This window comes from Pollicipes pollicipes, unplaced genomic scaffold (genome assembly GCF_011947565.3).
Source record: "Pollicipes pollicipes isolate AB1234 unplaced genomic scaffold, Ppol_2.1 Scaffold_6138;HRSCAF=7277_pilon_pilon_pilon, whole genome shotgun sequence".
NCBI classification, from domain to species: domain Eukaryota; kingdom Metazoa; phylum Arthropoda; class Thecostraca; order Pollicipedomorpha; family Pollicipedidae; genus Pollicipes; species Pollicipes pollicipes.
In genome coordinates, this window is record NW_023596818.1 from 2764616 (window position 1) to 2781221 (window position 16606).

The 16606-nt window shown below is 57.7% G+C and overlaps 1 protein-coding gene across 2 annotated transcripts; it reads right to left on the reverse strand.

Moving 5' to 3' along the window:
• Nucleotides 1-2859: 2859 nt before the first annotated feature.
• LOC119105288 (DNA topoisomerase 1) lies at nt 2860-14553 on the reverse strand. Of its 2 annotated transcripts, none has more exons than XM_037228757.1 (13): nt 14438-14553; nt 10203-10340; nt 9178-9275; nt 8210-8525; nt 7668-7847; nt 7083-7246; nt 6506-6683; nt 6067-6318; nt 5677-5814; nt 5270-5422; nt 4430-4620; nt 4088-4244; nt 2860-3747 (listed from the first exon to the last, which is right to left on the reverse strand). In XM_037228757.1, the coding sequence occupies exons 1-12, from the start codon at nt 14462-14464 to the stop codon at nt 4142-4144; spliced, it is 1938 nt and encodes a 645-aa protein (XP_037084652.1). In that variant the 5' UTR covers nt 14465-14553; the 3' UTR covers nt 2860-3747; nt 4088-4141. The 2 variants fall into 2 exon arrangements, with proteins under 2 accessions (XP_037084652.1, XP_037084651.1); XM_037228756.1 differs by lacking the exon at nt 14438-14553 and adding an exon at nt 10719-11610.
• Between the last annotated feature and the right edge of the window lie 2053 nt (nt 14554-16606).

Genomic DNA, 16606 nt, shown 5'->3' on the forward strand with positions numbered 1-16606 from the left:
TTGAGCTGTCCCTTTCCAAACTGTAAGGCTCAAATGTACCGGGGACGTCCAACCTTGGTAGCACTGCCACATCGCTTCTCCAGCGAGCACGCCAATGTCCTCGCTTATTGGATGTGCGCACGTTCCATTTAAACGCATTTCGCACAAGCTTGCTTTTGGAGGTTCAGCAGTACTGATAGAGACGTATTTCTGCCTGATTTTTGACAGGTTTGATGTTGCTTAGATAAAAAAGAGGTGTTCCATTTGATAAAATAAAATATTTGGGCATCATCCATTGTCTAGATGATTCATCCGATTCAGGGTACATTTCAAATATTCTGGAATGCGTATTGAAATCCAAAATATTTCGGGCGTGTTGTGTTTAAATCTTTTGACATTACTTGAGAAAAAAGCTCGTCCGTATCGATTCAAAAACCTGCCGAAAGATCCTGTTGCGCCCGGGAGTCCCTACGGCATAAAGGGATCCTCGTGGATGCCGAATCCACTTTTGGGTTGCCAGAGACCCGCTGGTTTTCCGGCACATGCCTGGACGGCACCAGCTCGCCGCCGGCCAGGCTCAACTGCCGGTGAGCCGGCCGCCGCCTGTCCGTTCGCGCAGCGCGCGTCGCACTGCTCCGCCGCGCACAGTGCGCCACCGTCACGCGGCGCCGCGTCTGCCGCGATGTCGTCGCCGCACCTTGTCCCGTCAGGCGGAGCCGGTCTCCCGGCGGCGCCCCGGCTGCGAGCGGCGCTTTTCAGCCCCCTGGACTGCGAGACGGCGCAGTCGGCTGCCGCGTGTGTTCGGGCGCGTTCTGATGCCGCTCAAGTAAGGCTACCGAAAACTGGAGTAAGCCTGCGCGTTTTGTTCGCCGTGTGTGCGGGAGGGTGACCACGATGTTGTCCATGGGTGGTTCGGCGGCCGATATGATGAGCCGTTTTTCCATAGCGGGACATGTTGAGCGCACAAACTCCGCAGAGGCGTTCCTGGTTGTTGGGGTCGTGATCCGCGAATGTACGGGCACGTGGACACCTGCTTTGCTTTTAACTTGACGCGGGCAAACCCTCCGGCGGCGCTTCACTGGTAACCCCTCGACGTGGACTAACCCCGGGTTAGTATTCGGCTCTCAGTGCGGTCGAACTGGCAAGGGCGGAATGAACGGGCGAAGCGCAGTGTCCGTCGGGCGAGGCTGCTGTACGCCGCGTCTGGACGCGCTTGGCTGACGCTGTGTGCAGACACTGGCTGGCGCTGTGTCTGTGCGCGGACGTTGGCTGGCGCTGTGTCTGGTGCGGACACTGGCCGGCGCTGTGTCTGTGCGCGGACGCTGGCTGGCGCTGTGTCTGTGCGCAGATACTGGCCGGTGCTGTGTCTGTGCGCAGACACTGGCCGGCGCTGTACCTGTATGCGTACATTGACCGACGTTGTACCTGTTCGAAGCGTACGCGTGTGGCACTACCAGCCGCTGGTACGGTCAGTGTGGGCCTCCAGGCTGGCTCCGTAAGCATGTGCACTGTTGGCATCGTCGGGTATCAGAATGGCGGAGAGCTGGCTGCAGTGTGTGGCGACAGCACTACCATATTTTTCGCTTGGGCAGTCGCAGCCTGTCGTGCAATACAGTCTGGTAACAAACGAGATGCGTATCGGTTTACCGGCGGCCAAGTCGAGCTGCTTCCGCGACCGACGGCCGTCTGATTTGCGCCGCTGTTCTGGGAGCGCTGACGACGAGGCACAGCGAACACAGCAGCTGAACGTGGGGAGCCGGCGAACAGCGGCGGTGTCGGACATGTTTCCGTGGAGAGGCGGCTCCCGTCCCTTTCCAAGTTTCGAAAAAAGTAGCGTTAATTGTAAGAAATTGAATTTTTGCTAATTTACACTCGCGGAACCCAAGGTACGGGAAGAGAAACCAATGAAGGCCCATGACATGATGCAAGAGTGCGGCCGCTCCCCCTGACGTGTGATACTTAATCTTGTGACTTTATGTGTGCATGGAGCCCCTCCGTCCTCAACGTCTTTGCTGACTCCGGTGGCGTTGTACAGTCTTGGCCGTGTCACCCTCAGCAGGCCCGGGGCCAAGCGCAGCTCACCGCAAAAACAGCTCAGGCGCAGCAAAAAGCCAGTTATTTTACTCCGTCGCAACCTCGACAGACGTCCCGGCCGCCCGCCGACGTGACTCGGGGATGGTTGCCGGTGCCACGTGTGGCCGCCACCGTCACCCGACCACGGTCTTCGCGCGACGGGACGCGACGTCCCGCCGGGGCGCCACGGTCGCCAGACACAGGCGCAGGCTGTCGGGTCACTGCTGATCCTATGACCCCGTGTCTGGCAGCCCCGCCACGGAGTCACGGTTGTCCGACACGAAGGCTGTCGGGTCACTGCCGACCCCCTGACCCCGTGTGATCACTACTGAGAACTGCTCTTGCCGCTGCCAACATCGCTAACTCTCGCCACTAACATTGCTAGCTCTGGCCACTGCTTAAATTGCTAACTCATGCCACTGCTAACATTGCGAGCTGTCGTAACCTCACCGAGGGCCTCCGCGCCCGCAACGGCATTTCATATCTGACGTCTTCATCGTCCGGAGGTCCCAAACATGGACAGGCCGTGCGGGCGCAGCCGTGGCGCACCAGCGCAGTCGTGTCCAGTCACGTCCACGGCTCACCGAGAAGCGGCTGCTTCATTTCGGACGGCACGTCCCATCTCTCCCCCGTCAGGACAGTTTTGGTGACGGTTCTCGCTTGCTTGCCACGGGCCTGCTTCTATTTTTAGCAGACGTGGGAGTCTCAGCGATTTACGGATCTCGGAAATCATCTCATGACGTGGGCGCAATATGACCATTGCAATCAGCGCGTCCAGAAAACCCAGCCTCCACCACAACCGCGCGCCTCATCCGCCTGCATGTATTCACCACCGGACAGCGTTGATGGCGTTTATTAGTGATCGGTGTGAGACGGATGTATACACAGATCTGCTCTGATGCATGCTGATGAGGTTAGGCGGCGCCGGCCGCGAAGAGCTGGCAACGCTGTCCACTGGCGCCCGGTCTCCGACAGCCGTCCAGGCTCTCAAAGCCAAACAGCTTTGGGTCTTGAAAGACCAGGTCATTTCCTATTAAAGCCCAATACTGGGGATCGCTTCGCGAAACCGAGTTCATCTGCAAATGGTACGGTGTTCGCTCGGGCTGGTCTTTAAATAATGTCCAAATTTATGCTTCCTGAAACTGGCAAGATCACAATCCCAACACAACAGCGAACAGGATCGGCGGATTCAAACCATGGGAGAATAAACAATAAAAAACTGGAGCGCCGCTGTCGAGCCGCGCCTATCCCCGGCCAGGGAAGACATTTCCCACAGTCACGGGCCCAGCCAGAAAACACCAATACGGGTGCAATAGAGTGAGTTCCTAACGTGCCATACAGCTCAGTCATTTCTCGGACATGCGCTCAGGGCGGGCCCGGCTCGCCCCTTTCACCTACTCCCCGGCCGCGAAAACAAGTATCACAAAATGTTGTGTCTGGTACCTACACGTCACTCGTCGCCCGCCCACCGCTCGGCCGCCGCACGCGCTCTCTCAGTCTCTCAACTCGGCACCCTGTGCGGCCAGACCGGCCTGCCGGGCAGTTCCGCCGCCCGTCCAGAGATGGCGCTCACGCGGCGGGCCTGACGCTGGCGCCGCCGCACAGGCACACACACACATACACACAAGACGTGCGGACGGCCGCCGTCGACCGCGTGGCGGCGTCTCGCGCGGCTGGCGTCGCCTCCCCATGTCCCTGCAGGCGAGAGACGGGGCGCGGCTCAGAGGCGGGACAGAGGCACGGCGCCGCCCGCGGCCGCGGCGCCGTCTCAGCGGGATAGCGTCAGCACAGCGGGTATGAGAGCTCATCCAATAGTCATCACGGAAGTCTGCACGAGTGCGGCGGCGTGCGAAGGCAACGACAAATCAGGGGCGCATGCCCCACGTCCCCACCGCACTATCCGTAATGGGATAATTAACTGCAGACAAGAACCGGCCAGCATCACGCAACTTTCCGTCGTTGCAAGCGCCGACTGCACGGAGCCAGCCAGCCAGCGAGCGGGCGAGCGGAGCGCCGGCTACGGCGACAGACTCACTAGGCCAGGGCTCCTGTGTCCGGGTGTTAGGCCGCAGCGGCGACTGGGCGCCGCTCAGAAAACGAAATCGGGGCCGGCCATGTCGATGGCCCAGCGGAACTTGTCGCGCTGCGTCTTGTTGTAGACCTTCTCGATGGGTACGTCCCACTTTTTACACCTGCGGGTGGGAGGGCGGGCGGGCGCGTGAGCGAGCGCCGCTGACGGAGAGCGGCGAACGGCCTCCGCCGGGGCTCAGCGGGATCGTGTCATCACATCGGCTATGAGAGCTCATCCAATGGTCATCAGTGCAAACGGCGGCGGCCAGCCCTCTCCCCCTCCCCGCGCGGCCAGAGGGTCACCCACCAAGCCACCGAGATCCGCGGGTCGAGGTAGTTCAGCTTGGAGGTGCCCAGCGCGATCTCCTTGTTCTCCTCCTTGTCGGTGGCCGAGAGCTCCAGCTTGTTGAGCTGCTCCCGTATCCGCTCCACAGCCTTCCGCTTCTGGGTGCAGACGGCCTGCTCCTTGACGCTGCTCTTGGCGGCCTTCTTCGCCGACTGCGGCACACACAGAGCGCGCCGGTCAGGTGAGCCGGTGCCGGGGTCAGCCGCCAGCCCCCTCGCCGATCTTCCAGAGAGCGGTGACGTCACACACGGCGAGGACGCAGCCCTGCTGCGAGCCTCGCACAGCACAGCGACCCGAGACAGAGTAAATATAATACCCAACGGCAGTCAACGCGCCAGGGTGGTCTGCGCATGCGCACCGCCCCACATAGCACGCCGGCGAGCTGGTTCCGTCGCCAGCGTAGCGCTCAAGGCGATGAGCAAGGCGGTCGTTGGGGATATTTTGCCGCGTTTTATTGTGACGGTAAACCGCTCCATCCATCCTAATACAAACAGCACCGTGCGGCGCGAAAGGGTGCACACACGACTCGGGGCAGAGACATACGACTCGGGACAGACACCGCTGGAAGTACCGGTCCGAGCAAGAACGGTTCCTCGAGCTGTTGGGATTGGCCATGGGCCTGGACAGATGAAAATTGTGACGATGGCTGGAACTTCTAACATGGACAGTCGCTGCAGTTTTTACACCTTCTTCGACACAACTGTAGCCCATGCTGCATGAGTGGGATCGCCGTCAAGTCGAATTCATTTCGTCGAGGGGCCACAGGTCATGCACGCAGCCTGACGCCGAGAGGTCACTCGCCTTGTACTGCTTTTCCGCCTCGGCCAACGTCTCCTTCTTTTCGGCGATCTTGTTCATGAGGTTTTCCATCGACTTCTCGAACGTCTTTGGCACGGCGCGCTGGTGGTTACACAGTATGGCCACGGCTCGGTTGGCGCGGTTATACGCCAGAATCTGCCGGGAGAACACACTGTCACGGCGCTGACCCTGTCACACCGGCTGCGCGGACGCCCGGTGATCGCCCACGAGAAACAAAAACGCACTTCATGAGCGCTCACCGAACAACCCCAACACGCACCGAGCGAGCGGAACGCCACTCAAACGCTCCCGAAGGCCGCCTGTTCCGCAAGCCACAACCGCCGACCCCATCCGCAGAGCAAGTGTGGAGACGGGAGGCTGACTCGGCCCGGGCGGGGCCGCCTTCTCACCTTCTCGTTGACCGTCATGTCGGCCTCGGTGAGCGAGTCCAGCTGCTCCTGCAGCGTGCGTGACGCGTTGTACGTGCGGAACACCTTGGCCGTCAGGCCCTCCATCTGCTCGTTCAGGTGCTTGTTCAGGATCATCGTCTGCAGGCACAGGGACGGAGCTAGGACCGGTGCCGACGCGTGTGATGACAACGGTGACGACACGCCGCCCGCGTCCCCAGTGGCCAGGCGCCCGTCCGCCCTTGTCACACGTCTTTGGCAGGTGCTAAGGTAGCGCGCGCGGGACGCGGGACCATCGAGACGACGAACCAACGGCACAGCGCAGCGGCATCCCACTGAGCTTAGCAAGTTCCGCGCAACGGCTGACAGACACGCACCCCCGACCGCACTTACGCTCAGTCGGTCGAAGAGATCATCCCCCTGCCCCTTGTTCTCCATGAACAGCTGCAGGTTCTTGAAGACGCGCTTCTCCACGGAGATCTCGTTGTAGTAACGGATGGAGTCCTTGCCGAGGAAGTCGAACACCACCACGTACTGCTTGCCATTCAGCTCCTCCTCCAGCTTGATGTGCTCGACGCGCAGCGAGCAGCAGCCCACCGTGTCCGCCTGGTCCTCGTCCTTCTCGTTTCCGGCTCGCAGCGCCAGCTGGCGGGGAGAGCGACAGGCTCGGCTCAGACAGTGCCCGGCCAGCGGCCGCCAACGGCGACTGCGACCACGTTCAGAGAGCAGTGGTCTCAGCAGCGGTCGTATGAGAGCAAAAGGGATTGACTCATCACGTGACACGGACGGGAGGGCGCGCTCCGCCGAAGGGCGCGCGGCCCCCACCACTCACCTTGTCGATGAAGTACATGGCCACAGCGCGCTGCCGTATCCGCATCTCCTTGCTCTTAAAGTCGTTTTTGTAGGACTCGCGGATCTCGTCGACGCACTTGTTGAGCCGGCGCGCCGTCTCGTACTTCTGCCAGTCCTTCTCGCCCTTCAGGCGCGACGCCGCGTTCAGCATCACGTACCTGCCGCCAACACGGGGTCAGCAGCGCCCGGCACGAGCCGCACGAAGTGCACGAGCACACAGGCGCCCGGGCCGTCCTGGGCTGAGACATCGCATTCCAACATTTGAAGCCAGCGCACAGTGCAAAAAGATAACGTTTCGGTACGAACATAGCACAAAACTACCAAAAATATGGCACAATGTCTTGACTTGGACACCAAGAGCACGTGAACACTGTGTCCAATGACACGTCATGCGTCAAAATTACCCACAACCTTCAAATAAGAATCGGCAAGGGAATTTACGGGTATGTCAAGCAGCAAGCATTTGATACGCACGCTCGCCTATCGCCCCGTGGCATTCCAGCGCCCAAACCACGTGGCATAGCCCCCCTGCCACTCCCCTGGCACCAGTCACTCACTTGATCTGGCCCTGGATGTTCTCCGTCCAGGACGCCAGCCACGTGACAGTGTTGTCGTGGCGCACCTCCTTCCACTTGTGACCGGCAGGCGGCTTGGGCACCTCGGACTCCTTGCTGCAGTTGATGATGATGTCCTCGGAGGTGATGCGCCGCTTCACCATGCCCTGTCGGCGGCCGAGGGACGGCTGTCGGCGCTGGGCCACACGGTGGCCGGCCGGCCGGCGCGGCCGACCCCGCAGCGCCCGCGGCTGCCTCGCCGCTACAGTCACGTGTCATGCTGGCTTCGGGCTGCTGAATATCTGACTCTGCGCCCGTGGACCTTCCGACTCAATCCAGAATCTCGGAATGTCATGCGAGTAATGAGTAATGAAACCTAACACCACAAGGTCGTTTTAGGCGACCCAAGCATACATGTCGATTCAAAAATCAAGTAAAAATATTTGCACATTGCAATATGACTTTGTTAGCACACACCAACGCACATTTCACATACATCCCCCACAACCGCACGCGCACGCGCACACGCACACGCACACGCACACGCGCACGCACACGCACACACATGGGGCAGCCGCAAGCACACACCTGTTTGGGGTGTTCACCCCGGCCCCGAAAGAGACCGGGCGGCTCCACACGGAAGTTGCCTATCTTCTCCGTGTGCCCGTCCAGAGTACAGAAGCCGTACTCCTTGGTGATGGCTTCGTTCGCCTCCTTGAGCTTCTTCTTCTCCTCCTTGCTCATGGCCTTCTTCTCCTCCGTCTTCTCCTGCGAGTAAGGGGAGCGAAGGCGTCACCAGCGGACGACGGGCAGCGCCCATACACAGAGACCGCAGGCGAATGTTACCCCAGCACTCACGCCCCAGAACCGCGCTGAATCGAAACATAAGGTCTGGCCACATCAAAAATGATGAGCAGTACAATTATCACTGTGTGCCATTTAAATTAGGTCCCAGAGTGGAGCTTCAGGTGGCTAAAAGTAGTTTTTGCTACATTCCGGTTTTACCCATTGCTTGCTAGTTAAAAACTTTAGAGCTGGCTCAAGTGACCATAACGTCGCTTCATTTTAGAAAGCGATGTTATAGCTTTGAGAATAAATTGTGCATCCAGCCCCAGCTCCAGCCAGCCCACCTTGAAATACGCCGCCATCTTGGTGAAGTCGCACTTCTTCAGCGCTGTGATTTTCTCCTTCTCCTTCTCTGTCATGCATTTGCGCCAGTCGCGGAAGAAGTTGGTGTTGAACACCTCCTTGGTGGTATAGTCGTGGTCGAGCATGCGGGCGTAGAAGGTGGCCACCTCCTCCGCCAGGGGCGACAGTTTCATCTCATGGCCGTTGTAGAAGAACTTGACGTGGTGCGGCAGCGGCTCGTACTCTGGCGCCAGCAGGGGGCCCTTGTGCTCCAGGAAGCGCCACTTCACGCCGTCGTCCTTTTTCTCCTCCTCCCACCTGGCAGACGAGGCAGCCCGCGTCAGGGTCAGGGTCAGGGTTCGGGTCAGGGTCAGGGTCAGGGTTCGGGTCAGGGTCAGGGTCAGGGTTAGGGTCGGGGCCAGTGTCACGGTCAGGGTCAGTTCTAGGTTCAGGATAAGGATCAGGTTCAGGTTCAGGGTCCGGGCCCGGGTCCGGGGGGTCAGAGCCAGGGCCCGGGTCAGTGCCAGTGCCAGTGCCAGTGCCAGTGCCAGTGCCAGTGCCAGTGCCGCTGCCAGTGCCAGTGCCAGGGCCGGGTCCGGGACGCGGCGGTTTACATAGGTACGCCCGAACGTCAGAGGTCAGCACGCGGACGCCCGGCAGCTGATCGCTGTGCTAGCGCTACTAAAACCATACAAAGCACGTCCTCGCGGCCTCTCGCGCCCACTGCGGCAGAAAATGAAAAAATAGGCTGTTAGCCAGGTTCGAACCCGCGCCCCGCCGCACCGTCGTCAGCGAACGGTTCACCTCCAGAGCTGCACACCCCGCCAACGGCAGGTTACCGTCGTCCGCTACGCCGTCGACTCAGCAGTCGGCGTACATCGCCACGGACCCACTCTCACTGTCGGCGGCCGACAGCTCTGGCTGCAGCTCACGCCCTCCGAAAACACACGCAGCGCGCGCGCTCTCTCACCATTTCCAGACTTGCTGCTCCTCCTCAGCCTTCTTCTTCTTAGTGGGGCTGAGCGTCTCTGGCTTTACCTTCTTCATCTCCTTTTTCACCTTCTTGGGCTGGAAACGGAGCAGCCGGCGTCAAATAACGACCAGGTGCCTCCGTGAGCCAAATCCACATCAATCCGCTTCCTGGGCTCTTGGTCACCACGTAGACGAGCACCGCTTCATACACAAACCATTGCTTTCTGATTTTTTTCAACCGGCATAAGCTACCAAAAACTCAGAAAACTGCTATACCTCTCGTTTTGTGACTATATTGTGTACCACGATGTAGTCCCGTTTCCTTTTCAGCTAAAATAAGAAGTAAATAAAATATAAAAAATAAAACAAGAAGAGCATGTAGATACAAGTGTCTGATCAAAGTGTGGTGTGCATCTGTTGCAACAGATGGTCCAATTGACATTTAAAATTAAACTCGTTCTCCGGGGACTACTGGGTATGACTCGTAATAGGCACGACCGTTTCTTTCAGTCATTTGCAAGTGTTGTTATGCAGATGCATATAGGTGCATTATCACACATCCAATAATACAGATATGACAAATCAAGTACACAACCTTGTTATAGGACAAATTGGTTTACATTACTGTCCCTGCAATCCGCTTATGCCAAGCAGTCATCACAGCTTCAGCATTGACTGGTTTATGTCAAGTGCCAGTGCCTTGAAGTACCATCCCTGTAACTTATATTGCATTACGGGGATGATATTCAACACTTGACTGATGCAAACAACAGGTCAATCTGGGCATTTTCCCAACAGTTTCAGACGTCTGACAATTTTAGTCAACACTTTTCAACACTGAGCATCTGTCCAGGAGACATCTGGCCGGCATAGAGCACACTGCAACCGGCGTCTGCCTTTCCATGGCCCCGACCCGCCTCCCCCAGGCGACGCCTGCCTGCCCACGGGCCCCGTCCGCCTACACCGGCGACATCTGACTTCCCCCAGGCCCCGGCCGCCTCCCCTAGACGACGCCGCACGTACCGGCTTGCGCTCGTACTCGTCGTCCGAGTCGGCCTTCCGCTTGGCCTTGATGGCCTTCTTGCGCACGGCCAGCGGGATGTCCTCCTCGCTGTCTTCGTCGCCGGCGCCCAGCGTCACGGCCGGCCTCTTGCGCGCAGACTGGAACAGCGGCGGCGGGGAAGGGTCAGACGGGCGCCGGCCGGGGTCCGGCCGGATGGCCGGACGCGCATCGGCCACGGAGGGGAGCGCCCCGCAGAGCTGCGGCGTCATGGTTAGATCACGCCACCGCCGGGCACGCGATAAGCGGTCGCCGGAACAAACCGCGGCGTGGCAGGCGAGACTGACAAGCTGAACACGGCTGGCATACTGGTCACATTTCCCACATCGTCGCGTGCTGTAGCCGCCTTTGCCGCCAGCACACATAGTCAGATAACCGTCCCACACAGGACGACCGCAAACACGCGATGGCCCCCCAGCTACCGGGACGTTTGGTAAACAACTGCAAGATGACGAGCGGGGGGTACGGTACGATCATACCAGTATGCATGCCGCGAGGAGACAGGACACGGCTTCCGACCAAGAGGGATAATCGCAGAGCACTGCTCGCCGCAGCAATGGCGCCGGTGTCGGGCCGCCGAGACGTGTACCGCTCCACGAGCGCAGCGGCCACATCATCCGTAGGCCACCATGCCGCCAGATCGACGTCCCAGGACACGACCCCGCCTGACTACTTGACTGAGGCGTCAGCGCCGACGCCTGCGACCGCCGAACTGAACGGCGCCATGTGCGCTGTGCAATTGTTCTTCATCAGTGTTTTCGATCCCTTTGTGATACATCAGCTGACTTCATGCCACGTCCGCGGTCCGCTGACGTCCCGTTAATGGGGACATCCTAGGACGGGGTGGCTTCATCTGCTGCACAGTCCAGAACGAACGACCTTGGTTGCGCTTTATCGTCGGTTGACAGTTTGACTCCAGGTCTTCAAACTATGGCTGGCCGGCATGACTGGGTACCAGAAAAGGCTGTAACTGCGATGCTTGTGTTTGTGATCCTGTTTGTGGACTGCATGGGTAAGTTGCAAAACTAATTGGGTACCTCTCATTACAGGTCGTGACAATTACCGACGATTTTCGGGGTCGATCGCAGGAATTTTAAAAAAAAACGGAAGTCTTCGTGGCCAGCGGAATTCACACAACGCACCGAAGGAAAAATAATTCGAACGTGGCATCGGCCGCCGGCATCTTTCGAGGCGATGATCACTTTCACCATTTACGCAAGAACGCCGCCGGCAAAACTTTTGGCGTCGACCACAGATGCGTAATACCACTAGATCGACAACACCCATGTTACGGGTCTTAATTATTAGCAGGCGTGCGTGATCCAAATACGGTCATTAGCTGTAAAATGGTATGGACTCGTAGGCAAATGTGGGCAAACAAAACTACTTGCTGGCCGAAAAAGCAGCTTTTCGCAGTTGCGGGAGTACTTGAGCCCCACCGCCCCCCCCCCCCCCCCTCCCACAGCGCGGTAGTCCACGCACCTCTGCCATTATAGATCAGCATGTACGGGCCCAGGCGGAGAAAATCTTGCAATTGATCGGTACCTACACTTGGTGCACGCCGGTATTGTCTTTGTACTGGCATACAGAATATAAAAACGCTTTAAGCTCTTGATGGACAGCAGCCTGGATTGTCTGTCTGGCAACTGAATGCGATCTCCACTTATCAGGGGTGAATCTGAGAAAAATTTGGACTGGTGCATCTTCGCCAATTGCGTTTGATAACCATTCGGTGTTCGCCAACCCACGCATATCCTCTTGGGAGATGGGGGGGGGGCATTTTACTTCGCTATCTTCACACCGCGCAACAGGGTGCACGTGAACATTGTCATAGGCCTGGGTGAGTACCTCTTCTGCTGTTCCGGTTTTCGTACACATCATATGCCCCCCGAACAGGGTGCAGCCAGGATTTTTTCAAGGGATGGGGCCCATAGCTCGGTGGGCATGCATCACGCCACGAGGGTAGTTTCGCAAAATGAATTGGTGTGGGGGGGGGGGGGGACAGTGAAAAATGGCTCAACCTACCCAAGAATACGCCAACAACGTGTTTCCGCCCAGATTTGGCCCATTTTCTCCTCAACAAGTGCGGGGAGAGGGCTGAGCCCCCACTCTAACTGAATAAGAAACTATGCCACTGCATCACGCCGGGCTTTTGTCACTTCTGCCACCAGCCATCGATAAGGGGGGGGGGGGGGTAACAAAAAATCTGGGCCTGAGGGGACGGGGGGCACCAGAGCTCCAGGCCTTTCCCTTGGCTGCTCACCTGCTCCTAAATCGGGATTTAAGGGACTGAGCAGTGTCAACCAAAGATTTTCACGCCGTGGAGCAAAGCTCATGCCAGGTACTGTGCTGCCCAGATGGAATATTCCCCGCCCCCCCCCCCCCCTCCCCCCCCCCCCCACCTCACTATGGTAAGAAACCACATCCGAAGCATTTTGGATTTAGCGAAATGATGCCTCTGGGCGTTGCTATGCTCGTGTTAAGGCTGGGCCCCTCTCCTTATGGTTTTGCATGTTCCTTGATCACATTTACTATTGTACTGATGCAACTCCAATGACTGCAGTTTGGCCCCATGGCACGGGCAGTAGATTAGGACACGGCAATGCCGCCCCCTCACCCCCACCGGCCCCTTCCCCAACTCCAGGCAACACGAAACAGTATCCCACGGGGTTACACGAAAAGAAGACTCGAGACCAAAGCGTGCTAGCCCCCCCCCCCCCCCCCCCACACGCACACTACTTACACAGTGACTCCGCGGTTACATTATGATATTTACATTTTCCTTCAGTGAACTCAGTTCTCCAGCTTCCAATAATGGACACTGAGCTCGACTAGTGAGCGGTGGGATCGGCTGTTACATCGGCTCTCGCGAGACAGGCTGCTGCGCTGTGTCTGATGGGTTCGGTGTCCACGCCGGCTCCAGCGAGGTCCGGGAACAGCTGGCTGCGTTGGTACCGGCCGATGCAACGATACCGCTGAGGTCAACCGCTGTTCAGCATCATCTAGTCCGTTCGGGGCTTGGGTTGATATGCTGCTGTGGTCCTCATTTATGTTGCCAGAGCACAGACAGACAGCAATCGGTCAAGAACCGCGGCTGCGGCAGGCGGCGTATTACTAGCACGGTGACCGCATATTGTACTACAACAGCATGCTCAAACTATACAGCTTATACCCGTGATTGCACAGGGTCTGCGGTGCGCCGCATGCCGCTTTACCATCGCTGACAATTCATCGTTATCAGGCACGGCATAACGTCAGATCACCCCTCAATATTCATTCACAACTTTGCCCCGACTAATTTTGACAAGTGCCTAAGCCGCAGGGAAGTAAAATATTTGCGGCCGAGTCTCCCTTGCATGCTTCAGTTGAATGTGGTCCGATTTATCATTTGTCTAAATTAATGACTCGCATCTTTGGGTTCACAGCAATCTTTATAAACTGCGATCAATCAACTCTTTTCGCAGTGCTACTTTGAACACAAGCGCGCATTGGCCGAATCCGCGCGCCGCCTCAGCGAGCGGCTACAAAAGCGACGCGCATAACATGGTCACATGAGCTGTGAACTCTCAGCGTCAGCGTTTCAATGCCGTTTTCCAGCGTCCCGTCCCACCAGTTTTATCGGATGCGCAGCTGCATCGGTTGTTTTGTTTTGTGACGGTCCCCTTACGTGAAACGCACACGTTCATCAGCTAAAAACAACGCTTCATTTGTTTGCGTCGTGGATGATATCGTTAAACCATACCCCGGCCGCTTATACGCGCGGGTTCAGCTTGAAACGATCCATGAATCCCTCTGCCTGGCACTCTAGGCGCGGCCGTTTCCGACCCGGTAGCATTAGACATCTATGGGACCAGCCGTCAAAACTGATTAAACCCGGTACACCCGGAACCCGATTTAAGCCCGCTGCCCGCAGCGTTGGCTTCTCCCTCGGCTCCCCACTCGGAGGAGGGTTACGGGGAAGTGTACCAGACCCTACTAAGTGAGCTACGCCGGCCGTCAAGATAAGTACCACGAATGGCCGCTCCAAGATGCCGCCAACGCCACGTCCTTTCGGCTAGACTGCACGAGACCGCTCTTCCTGGTCCCGATAACCAGGGAGGCCACCTACGCGCCAGCACCAGCGCCAGGCCGGCGGCCGGACGCCGGCAAGCTGGGGACAGGACGCTGCACGGGCCCCTCTGACGACCGCCCCACTGACCAGCGGCTGCTCGTCCTCGCTGTCCATCGGCAGCTCCTCCTTGATGACCAGCCGGTCCTCGTCGTCGCCGTCGGTGAAGTCCTGAGAGTCGTCCAGAACCTGCCTCTGCAGCGAGTGCTGCCTCCTCGTACACCTGCTGGCGGTCGGACACGTGACAGGCGTGCTGCCGCTGACTTTAGGCTTCAGTACTGGCTGGCTCACAATGCACAACGTTGGTCGCTAAGAACTACAAGAGGAAATTATGACAAATAAAAACCACTGGAGCAGGTGCGCATAAAGGAAAATGTTTTAGGTAACACAAATCAATTTATATCATGCAACATTTTAACTATACAAGGCTTTCTCGCGGTAATGCAAGCACTTAACAATAATTGTGCATGGCATAAATTATACAATACACCATTGCATTGTTCAGAAACCATATAAAAACAATTTGAATATATGTAATGAACAATATATATGAATACAGGATGCACACTAGCCTGAGGTTCCTCTTCCTGCACCTCCTGCTTAATCTCATCTTGAATCTCTTTCGATCTGTGGTGCTCTTTGTCCTCCTGATGTCTATCTCTGTGTTTGTCCTTTTCCCTGTGCCGATCCTTGTCCCCGTCTCTTCTGCTGGAACTGCTGTGCCTGTCCTTGTCTTTGGAGCTGGACTTGTGAGACTTGTGTTCCTTGCTTCTGTGCTTATCTTTGCTGCACAAGAAAAATAGTCCATTAGTAATGATGCGAGTCCCATCAGCAAGGTAGAAGATCATCCAGACAAAAACCAGCCTGATGTGCAAAAAGTGGCCATAGCGAGACATGAAGTGAGGAAGTGAAGAGAAAAGAAGTGAAGTGACCACTTCTCTATGTACCAAAACAAATTCATTTCAGAACAGGATATGGGTTTTAAAGTACCATAGTACAAATGACAAAAAACTCGATGCAAACTACCTCGTGGCTGGACTACACAGCATCATGCATACATTCAGCTGTGACTCAAACAGCTTCAATGCAAGAGACAGGCTCTCCAGAGCCAGCCAATAAAAACACACTGAAGTGCCGCAACAAAACCTTCCGCAAAAACAAACCCAGACACGCCGCAGCTGATCGCCAGCTGCAGCCCCATTCACGAGCGGCGCCCGTGGATGCCGACGCTGGGCGGCAACTCACTGGGACGACTTATGGTCGCGGCTACGCTCGCGGTCCTTGTCCTTGTGCTTGTTCTTGTGCTTGGACTTGTGCTCTTTGGACCGGTGCTCCGACTTGTGCTCCTTCACGTCCCCGTTCATGCTGCCGCTGTAACCTGAAGATCCCGTTTGTCAATGCGTCGCAGTGGTCGCAGCACAAGGTGCGAGGAAGCTCAGCAACAGCACTCAGATCGCCCAAGCGAAGCTCGGGAGTGAACGCTCCGGGCAGCGTGTAGTAAGCGCAACGCCAAGTCATCAATTAACGCCCCCCCCCCCCCCCCCCCCTCCCCCTCCCGCCCCAGGTGACATTTCAGCTTCCTAACACACACGCACACACTGGGAAGTCTATCACTGCCCTCATCAACGTAACTGGTGCACAAGCGCGCCCGTGCCGCAAACCCACACGGCTCGGCCCACGCGCGCCGGCGCTGGGGCGGTAGGGGACGGCGTGGGACCCGAGCTCGCGAGCACCCTCTTCCCGGGCCCGCCACCGCCGCCTAGCGGCGCGGCGCCACAACACGCCGCGCCGCGCCGCCGGTCACGTGCCGGGCGGTGACGCACGGCCCTGCAGCGTGTCACGTGTTCCAGGTGAACCATCGGACGGAAGCACTGGGAGCGGCTGTATCAGCCACGCGCCACGACCGCGGGCTGGCCGAGCGAGACCAACACTGCCGGTGTCTCGGAAGCGGTCGCGACATCCTGCAGGGGCAACAGACGGCCACGCCCGGTATCGCGGAGATTCGAACCGACATCCGAGCAGACATCTTGACCTGGATAATCCACGTGCCGTGGATTTTCTAGATCGATAGCGACCGGTCGCAGCCACGCACAGACGCACTTATAACAGCGCCGCTAGCTGCCGGTTGTGGCCCGATAAGCGTAGGGTGGGGGAGCGCGACATCATAAACTGCTCGAAACAAACCCCGGCTTACCACCTATAGACAGGCGTGGTCATCATTGATTAAGAATGCAAGCTTTTTACGAGGCCGTCTGAACT

Excerpts from the sequence above, each read along its gene's own strand:
- LOC119105288 (XM_037228756.1), bottom strand. The coding sequence starts at position 10,856 with ATGATGTGGCCGCTGCGCTCGTGGAGCGGTACACGTCTCGGCGGCCCG. Across the intron at positions 7,848-8,209 it reads AGATGGCGGCGTATTTCAAG|GAGAAGACGGAGGAGAAGAA; the intron begins GTGGGCTGGCTG and ends CCTTACTCGCAG. Across the intron at positions 6,684-7,082 it reads AACATCCAGGGCCAGATCAA|GTACGTGATGCTGAACGCGG; the intron begins GTGAGTGACTGG and ends TGTTGGCGGCAG.